Source organism: Medicago sativa, chromosome 5, assembly GCF_051527215.1.
Source record: "Medicago sativa cultivar Bolivia chromosome 5, Bolivia_mono, whole genome shotgun sequence".
Lineage (NCBI taxonomy): Eukaryota > Viridiplantae > Streptophyta > Magnoliopsida > Fabales > Fabaceae > Medicago > Medicago sativa.
Window position 1 is genome coordinate 51,492,925 of NC_140753.1, and position 8,998 is coordinate 51,501,922.

At 35.2% G+C, this 8,998-nt stretch overlaps 1 protein-coding gene across 1 annotated transcript; it reads left to right on the forward strand.

The window, feature by feature from the left end:
• The first annotated feature begins 227 nt into the window (after positions 1-227).
• Positions 228-8,117, forward strand: LOC146922821 (ubiquitin carboxyl-terminal hydrolase 16-like). The gene is made up of 11 exons (XM_085715618.1): positions 228-803; positions 2,461-3,625; positions 3,707-3,795; positions 4,353-4,438; positions 4,544-4,706; positions 4,792-4,912; positions 5,074-5,231; positions 5,761-5,845; positions 5,925-6,134; positions 7,187-7,248; positions 7,362-8,117. Exons 1-11 carry the CDS (start codon positions 415-417, stop codon positions 7,972-7,974), a joined length of 3,141 nt encoding a protein of 1,046 aa, XP_085571744.1. The 5' UTR covers positions 228-414; the 3' UTR covers positions 7,975-8,117.
• The last annotated feature ends 881 nt before the right edge of the window (positions 8,118-8,998 follow it).

The window sequence follows — 8,998 nt, forward strand, 5'->3', positions numbered from 1 at the left end:
AATTCCGTAACCGACCTTCTTTGCTTTCTCCACAATAACGAGTATTTATTTCCTTATTTATTACCGCGTGCGTTCCACGTAATGCCAAAATCGTGTAAGTAAAACAGTGGAGTAGTTTTTTTCTTAAACATGTTTCATATTCCAAAACCAAAAAAATAAAAATTCTTTTTCTCTCCTTAGTCCCAACGTAACCGCAAGAAAAACCCAATAGTGAGTGTTATTGTCTTGTTTCAAATTTTCAACCCAACAATTTCTTCGTTGTTGAATTCTCATCCCACTCTCACTTCACAATCTTCAATCAAAGTCTTCATCACATGCATTTCTCACACTTCTTTAATCCCGTTAACTTTCCGACCAATCCTTACCGTGATCGTCACCGTCGCCGTCGTATCACGGCGGAGGAGGAGTAAATAAATGCGTGTTACAATCGATCTAGGGTTTTATTCTTTCACTTTCATCGCTTTAATTTGTGTTGTGTTGCCGGTGATTGGATTCGTGATACGTTACAAGTGGCGCCGTGCTGCGGAGAGGGCGGAGGAGGTTAGGAGATTGTTGATTTTCGCGGCGGAGGAGTCTGCTAGGGTTGAACGTGAGGCGGCAGCTTCGTATCAATATGTCACCGCTGCGAATTCGTATCAAATTCAAAACGATGCCTTTCCAGCTTCTTATCAATATGTGAACAAGAATTCGTATCAAAACGTTGCTGTTTCTGTTGTTAAGAATAAGAATAAGAGTAATCAATGTGCTGTGTGTTGCTCTCCCACTACTACGCGGTGTGCAAGGTGCAAATCGGTTCATTACTGGTACGTTTTTCGCTTGCTTTTGCTAAATTTAGGGTTTTCATTTTCAAGGTATAAAGTTGTAAGCTTTTATAGGGTTGGCTTTTGATTTTAGGTTTAAGTGATGTTTCTTGTGGAATAGGTTTTGTGTGGTTTTTTAAACCTAACAATGAAAACATTTAAAATCCTTGTCTTGGTTTGAGAATTCACACTATAGTAGAAAAGATGGTGGAAACTAAGCTTAGGTGGTTTTGACATGTAGAGAGAAGACATGTAGTTGTTGTAGTAAGAAGACTAGATCATAGAGGATAGTCGAATCACTAGAGGTAGAGTAAGACCTAGAAAAACTATTAAGAAAGATCTTGAGATTAATGGTTTGGATAGAAATATGGTTTATGATAGAACATTATGGTGTAATTTGATCCATGTAGCCAACCCCACTTAGTGGGATAAGACTTGGTTGTTGTTTTTGTTCGTTTGCATTTACACTGGACTCTTAAGTTTGTTTCTGAATATGGTCAATGTTGAAAGAACAGCTGGTTGTTTGTTTCAACAAATTAAGGATATCGTTGATGTGATTATGTTGAAACTTTTTATATGTTGATAGAAACGTGGTTTAAGATGGTCTTTTGTTTTGTATAGAATTTTTGCTGAAGATGATGGTTTCTTTTTAGATTTTCTTCTCAAGATAGTAGAATGTAATATGATTGATTGCTAGATTTTTGCATTTTTGTTAGTTTTGACCCCCTTTTTTTATAGATCCTCTGTTAGTTGTAGGGTTTTATGTTTTTGCATAATTATATTGGGGGAGCTAAGAGATGTATATCATTCCTCTTTAGAGATGTTTGATTCTCTTAGATGATGTCTAATAAAGACATGCCTTAGTAATTGCTATTGGACCTTTACAAGTTATCTGCATCCATCGTTGGTACACACGTATTTAATTGCTCAATATTGAGTATCTGTTGGTTACCTGTAGGTGATGAGATATATTAAGGTTTGCAAAGTCATTTTCCCCACTCAAAAGCTTGGTATTGGTGCTATAGCAGAGATGATACCAACATATCTTTTTTATTTGATCCATTTTTCTTCTTTACAAGACAATAATATGGGAGGGTAGAGACATTCTTTATGGTCAAATTTGTAATTTTCAAATACTTACTCACATCAGTACATTTTTATTGCATAAGCACATTAAAAAAATTCGGCTGCAGGGTTTTTACTAATTTTACATTTTCTTGCATCATTAGTGTCCTTAAATTCTAAATTCGTAAAGTCGTATTATTTGACAATCTTGTACTCTTTAATGGACATGCTGGAACAAGTATAACTGAAAGTTTTCAAGTTATCACATGGTTACAGAAATAGATTTTCTGCATAATTGATGTTGCTAGAAAGAAGCTAGAGGGATTCTGTGTAGCCAATTTTCCTTATACTAAGAGGAACTTTGAGTTTTGCTTCTACCAACATCAGCTCTTGTATCTAAGCAATAGCTTTAAAGTGTTAGGAACACATAGTTACTTTATTACTATGTTATGTAGTTTCCATTTCATCACTTATAGTTACTTTATTACTATGTAGTTGCCATTTCATCACCTTTGCTCTGCAACGTTTCTATTTCCGTAGATTTTAATAAAATTAAAATGTCCTTGTTGCTTACCATTCATTTCTTGTATTTCAGTTCTGGTAAGTGTCAAATTGCTCATTGGCGTCAAGGTCACAAAGACAAATGCTATCCTCCCGGTACAGCTCGCCAGAGCCAGGCTGATGATCTGGTATGCGATATTGGTAAGAAGGTAGTTGAGCCAGACTACCGTGGAATCAATGATGAGAAGTCTCGGATTGAAAGCCCAGAAGATAGAACATCCTCTGAGAAACCTCCATTCTCTGATGTAAAACCTCCCAAAATTTCATGTGCAGAGAATGATAATGCAAGGGCTGAGTCTCTTGCAGAGGAGAATATTGCAGACTCTAATTCTGAATTATCATGCAACTCATTTTCTGGATTCTCTGCTTCCACTGGTGCTAACGAGTCATCTGATGATTCATCTGGTTGTGAGAGTATCATCTCAAATGAACATGTTAGATCCGAGGGACATATTTGTACTGACCCCACTTTTGATGACTCAGACAACACATCAAATGGTCATAGCATCGGGGCAACCATCCCATTGTCACCTAAGTTTGCTAGTCTGGTTGATTCAGTTATACCTGTTTTTGGTAAAGAAGAGATTAAGCCCACATCAAACGGTAGATCAGGTTTGACGACGCAGAAAGGGGGAACAACAGAACCTTCTAATGCATCTTCTGAATTTTGGAATTGCACTCTTGATTTAAAGGGGACAAAAGATGACTCTTTTGCTGACACTCTTCCATCTCACTCTAATGAATCTCGTACGAAGTCTGTTGGGAAAAATATTCCACATGCAGGATCAGGATCTTCTGAGAATGAAGGTCTTGTCTCTTCACGTCGTGCAGATGCTTCAAGCATCAATAACTCATACGCTGTTGCCTCTAAGGTATCAAATCATGTTACAATCAACCCCAGAAGCAGCTTGAGATCTGCTGAAGTTAGTTGTTTTCCACAAACAACTGCTGATTCTAAGTTAGTTTCTAAAGATGAAGAGGGGGAACATATACATTACAGTTCAAAATGTAAGAACAATGGTAACCGTTCTGGCACTGCTCATCCAGTCCAGGTTGCTAACTGTTCTCCAAATTCTAAGGATTGCCTTAAAGCATCTGTTCTGAAAGTTGTTGATCACAATCGGTTTAGAGGATCAAATTTGTCCAAACACTTTCCAGTAGCTGTTGGGAGTGATATTGCTGGAAAATACAGTGACAAGGTTATTTTTTAACAAATCTTTTATTTTCTTCAGTGTCTTAAGGAAATTTTTTCTTACACGATATATTAATTGTTGCTACAGGGTCTTTTTCCATATGATCTGTTTGTCAAACTTTATAACTGGAACAGAGCGGAGTTTCAACCATTTGGTCTTACAAATTGTGGAAACAGGTAATTTGAAATGAGTTGTTCATGAGAAATTGATAATTGTAGCATTATATGTATTGATTTTAATTTAATATCTTCATGACTCAATAGAACAGCGTCTCTGCACTATTTTCTTCTTTTTTTGCCATAAAGATCCTATATTTCTTTCACTTTGTTCATTGATTGATCTATGCGAATGGTGAGGGTCTGTTTACTTTGTGAAGACATTTTTTGTTTTCATTTCCTAGAAAATGTGAAGTTTAGGGCTTGCTGATAAGAACATTAGAGTCTTTTGAAGTGGGTATTGTGATGGAGAGAAGATAAAATGCTAGCTAGGGAGGATGGATTTCTGGAAATAATGAAAATAGTTCTTTTGCCATTTTTCATGTGCTTTCAGATATTCAAAACAATTGTTCACTTCAAGAGTCTCTTTTCTCCTTGTTAACAAGTAAAACTAACACAAGTTTTAGGAAATGAAAACAGAAAATGTTTTTACAAAGTAAACAAACCCTTGTTAGGTTGTAAATTTTTCTATGTTTAGGATTTCTTTATAATTTCATAATTTTATTACCATTTTGCAGCTGTTATGCAAATGCTGTACTCCAGTGCTTGGCATTTACACCACCGTTGACCGCATATTTGCTTCAAGGACTTCATTCTAAATCATGTATGTATGCAATAACAGTTTCATATTTAAATCATCTCATACCATACTGCATGATTACTATCTCTGTAACTGTACCCCGATGGTAATCTCTCATGTCAATTTCAGGTGCAAGTAAAAAATTGTGTTTCACTTGCGAGTTTGAAAGTTTGATTTTGAAGTCAAAAGACACAAAATCTCCCCTCTCACCTACAGGCATACTCTCTCAACTACAGAGCATTGGAAGTCAACTTGGTAATGGAAGAGAAGAGGATGCACATGAATTTCTAAGGTGTGTTTACATCTTTGAGTTGGTGTAAAGCAATATTTTATAGTTCTTGTTTTATATCTTACCTTAGTTAATGAATCATGTACAGGCATGTAGTTGAAACAATGCAATCTGTTTGCCTTATGGAATGTGGGGTTGATGCATCAGATGCATTCAAAGAGCAAACTAATTTAGTTGGTCTTACCTTTGGAGGCTACCTACGCTCGAAGGTATATTTTTATTTTAGTTTTTCTGAAAAATAATAGGCATTTATCTGTAACAATTTTGTACCTCTACAGCATATAGATGTAGCACTTTTTAATTAGATAATGCTATTATTGCTGTAAACTAGCATTTACTTACCCAAGCAAGACGGATAATATGTTTGCAGATACAATGCATGAAATGTGGAGGGAAATCTGAGCGCCAAGAAAGGATGATGGATTTAACTGTTGAGATAGAAGGGGAGATAACATCTCTGGAGGAAGCCCTTAAACAATTTACGAGCACCGAGACTCTGGATGGAGAAAACAAATACCATTGTGGCAGGTAGGTGCCTTTTGGAAAATTTCAATAATCATGTATTACTCACGCATGCCATCAAAGCTATATATTAAGGTCAAAAGAACATATTTGGTGCTTACAGTTTTAAATTTACCCGTGCTTTCAATGTTATATAAGGTCACGTGTAGATGTTGGAGACTTAGTATAATAATAACTTCACAACAACTTCTGACAGAAATGACAGATCATAGATTATTTGGTTATTAAGGTCTGCAAGGATTCATTGTATGATATGTCTCATAATCTGACCGTGGTTTAGAAATACTTATTCATGGCTTACATTTTTTTGTAGACTGAAATCATAATTTGGATATCTGGAATTGAATTGGAAGTTGAAACTTATCACTCAAGTTTTTTGATTAAATTGTTTCTTTTCCCTTCGCTCAAGTTGTGTTATATTGTGTTTTCAATTTTTTTTTTTTGTTATCGAAGGAATTTCCTCTATTAATTAATCAAACACTTCCATGTTAAACAAATTTAAATTTAGTTAATCAAACACTTCCATGTTAAACAGATGTAAATCTTATGAGAAGGCCAAGAAGCAAATGGCAGTTTCAGAGGCACCTAATGTTCTAACAATTGCATTGAAGAGATTTCGGGTATTTGTCTTAAATTCAAAGAATTTCTTTACCATTCTATCTATCCTGTATGCATACTTATTTTCGACACGTGTTGCAGTCTGGAAAATTTGGAAAGCTTAATAAATCAATTCGGTTTCCAGAAATACTTGACTTGGCACCCTTCATGAGTGGAACTAGTGATCTGGCCATATACAGGCTGTATGGGGTCGTTGTACACCTGGATACCATGAACGCTGCTTTTTCAGGTCACTACGTGGGTTATGTGAAGAATTTCCAGAACAGTTGGTTCAAGGTTGATGACAGTGTGGTACGTGTCTGTTGCTATTTATTTGCATATCTTGATAGCGGATTATTTTGTGTCTTGAACGAATTTCTGTGAATTTATCTACTGTAGTTTTACAAGACAACTTGACTTCATGATCATTAAATTCTATGTTCAAGTTTGCATAACTCGTAACCATGGCAAAATAGAACCGTGAATAATAACTTTATGAAGGTAGACAAATGATAAATGCATTGTTAGATGTATGGCACCTTTGTTTGAGCCCATGTAACCCCGTGTAAATTTGTTTTGCACTATCCTCTAGATATGGGTTGAGTTTTTTTTGTTGGGGAAAACACCCTAATTGCTGTCACTCCTAGCCAACTTTATCGCGGCTACTATGGATTGCTTTCATTGTAGCCGACAGCACCTTCAATGTACATAGGGGTATGTTTAGGCCCACATTGACTAGACATATGACCAAAGTATTGCTCTCTTATAAGGTGGAGGAAATCCCTGCTTTAAGAACTAACTTTTGGGTTGAGTTAGACCTAGTTCAAGTTCTATGACAAGGCTTATTGAGTTCGATGATAGATTTAAAGGATATGCACAGTGTATTGCAACATCCACCCACCCCTTTTATAAAGGTATTGTGAATATAGTGGTGCGACAAGGACAAATCGTGGCCTCCTAGTGTATGCCCATTAAACTCTTCCATTAATTATATTAAGAAGGATATAATGTTGGACCAAAGTGTGCTCATAGATTTTTTCATACAAAGCTGTGTTTATCAATAATGACAACTACTATGGACCCGTTTGGATAAGGCTTATTTTGAGCTTATGCAAATAAATGAGCTTTTTTGTGCTATTTATAAGCTTGTCAATGTAGTTAGTATATGAAAAAACATGTTATGAAGATACAATTTTCGTTAGTGAAACTTATAAATTAACATAAAAGTTTATTTTTTTGCATAAACTATTTTTAATAAGCTAAAAAATAAGCCAATCCAAGCGGGCCCTATGTTTTATTTTCTGAAATTTCCACTGTAGCTGATACCTTGAATCATTTAACCATATCATCTATTTGTCCTACAGGTGACACCTGTTGAATTGGAAACAGTCTTGACAAAAGGCGCATACATGCTTCTTTATGCAAGGTAAACCATCTGTTTTATATATCTTTTTTTTTTTTTTGAGGTTAATATCTTGTTTTCTCTATATTATGAATTTATTGTCTCGTCTACTTCTAACTGAACGAACCACCTTGCAGGTGCTCACCTAGGGCTCCAAGATTAATTAGGGACATGATAGTGTCCTCGGATTCAAAAAGCAAAGTCAATGGAAAATCTGTCATAATGAAGCACAAACATGCATCTTCACATTCTGGTTCTGCTGAACGCATCATGACTAATTCAATTTCTTCATGTGGTTTACCCACTTTAGAGACTATCCATTCCAAGTTTCATCACATGAAAAGTATCATGGAAGAAGACTCATCAAGTGATAATTCATCCCTTATCAGCAACAATTCAGACGAATGTTCTTGCAGCACCGATAGCACATGTGATTCAACAGGTACCGACGAATTTGCTGATTATATTTTTGGTAACTCGGGACGAGGCGGGGGCGGCGATTCCTGCACAAGTTCGAGGGCGGAGATAGACAGTCATTTGTATAGGAGAAGACCGGTGAACGTTGAAAGGAGTGAGGCAGGTGTTTCTCATTTGCATCATAACACAAGTATAGAGCATAGGAAATTAGATACATGTAGGAGTAGTAGTAGTTTTAGGGAGACTGATTCTTTTGAGAGAGCAGGATCCAATCATTTTAGTCATATAAATTCTGGTGTATCATATAGAAAGACAAGAGAAAGAAAGGATTGAAATATTTGAGTACCATACAAAAGTTGGGAGCCCCTAAGTTATAAATAATAGTGGGGATTCTCTATACTATGATTTTTGGAGATAGTTTTCTTTTACAGGTTGATTTTAAAATTCATAATTTATTTTTATATATTTTTCAGAAATGATCTAAGAAAATTAGCTTTTTCATTTTTATTTTTTATTTATAAATGTCTTGTTCAAGTTTGAACCTAGTACGTGATTAAGGAAAGCACCAAATTTCATTATTATTTTTGTGGTTAGTGAACTGTCGTGCATTGTGGGTTTCCACTTGTAGGAGGATAATTGAAGTATGAAACGTTTACTTGTAATAAGGCTTTCTGACCCGGTTTATTTTTTTCATACTGCTATTTACAATATGTTAATTGATTTTTGTTGGGCAACTATAGTTTTTGCATTTGAATTCTTTTTCATTTTTTTTCTGTAATTTTCATCATAAAATATTTTTTCTAGAGTGACTCCTTGCATTTGAAGTACTCTCCATCACCAACAGTACATTAATTAAGGATCAAGCTAGAGATGTATCAGTATCACCATTTGAAATTAATATCACCAATTCTGTTATGCATTCATAACATAACTGAGATGTATCACCAATTGAGGAATCCTCGACTAAGTGGAAGAAAAAAAAATCACTTGGCAACTTTTCAGCGTTTAGGTAAATGATACCTTCAGTTACATAACACTTAAGAATTTGTTCATTTGGAATCACACACATACATAAAGTTACATGTTAATAGATATCATTTGATGATTTGGTAGTTCCGAGTAATCCTGCCTCTCAGATCTAGCGCATTTCTTAATCTGATCAATAATGGATTAAACAATTTAATTAGTATTTGATTATCATCTTTGTTTGAACTCTGATTCCAGTGACATATTTCTGGATTTACTAGTGGCATTTGCATGTCCAACTCTCAGATTGATTTATTCTTCCCTTTACTATGGTTACTTTGAGTAATTTTTTGTGTATATTATCAATGTAGCTATATCATTTAAAGTTCAA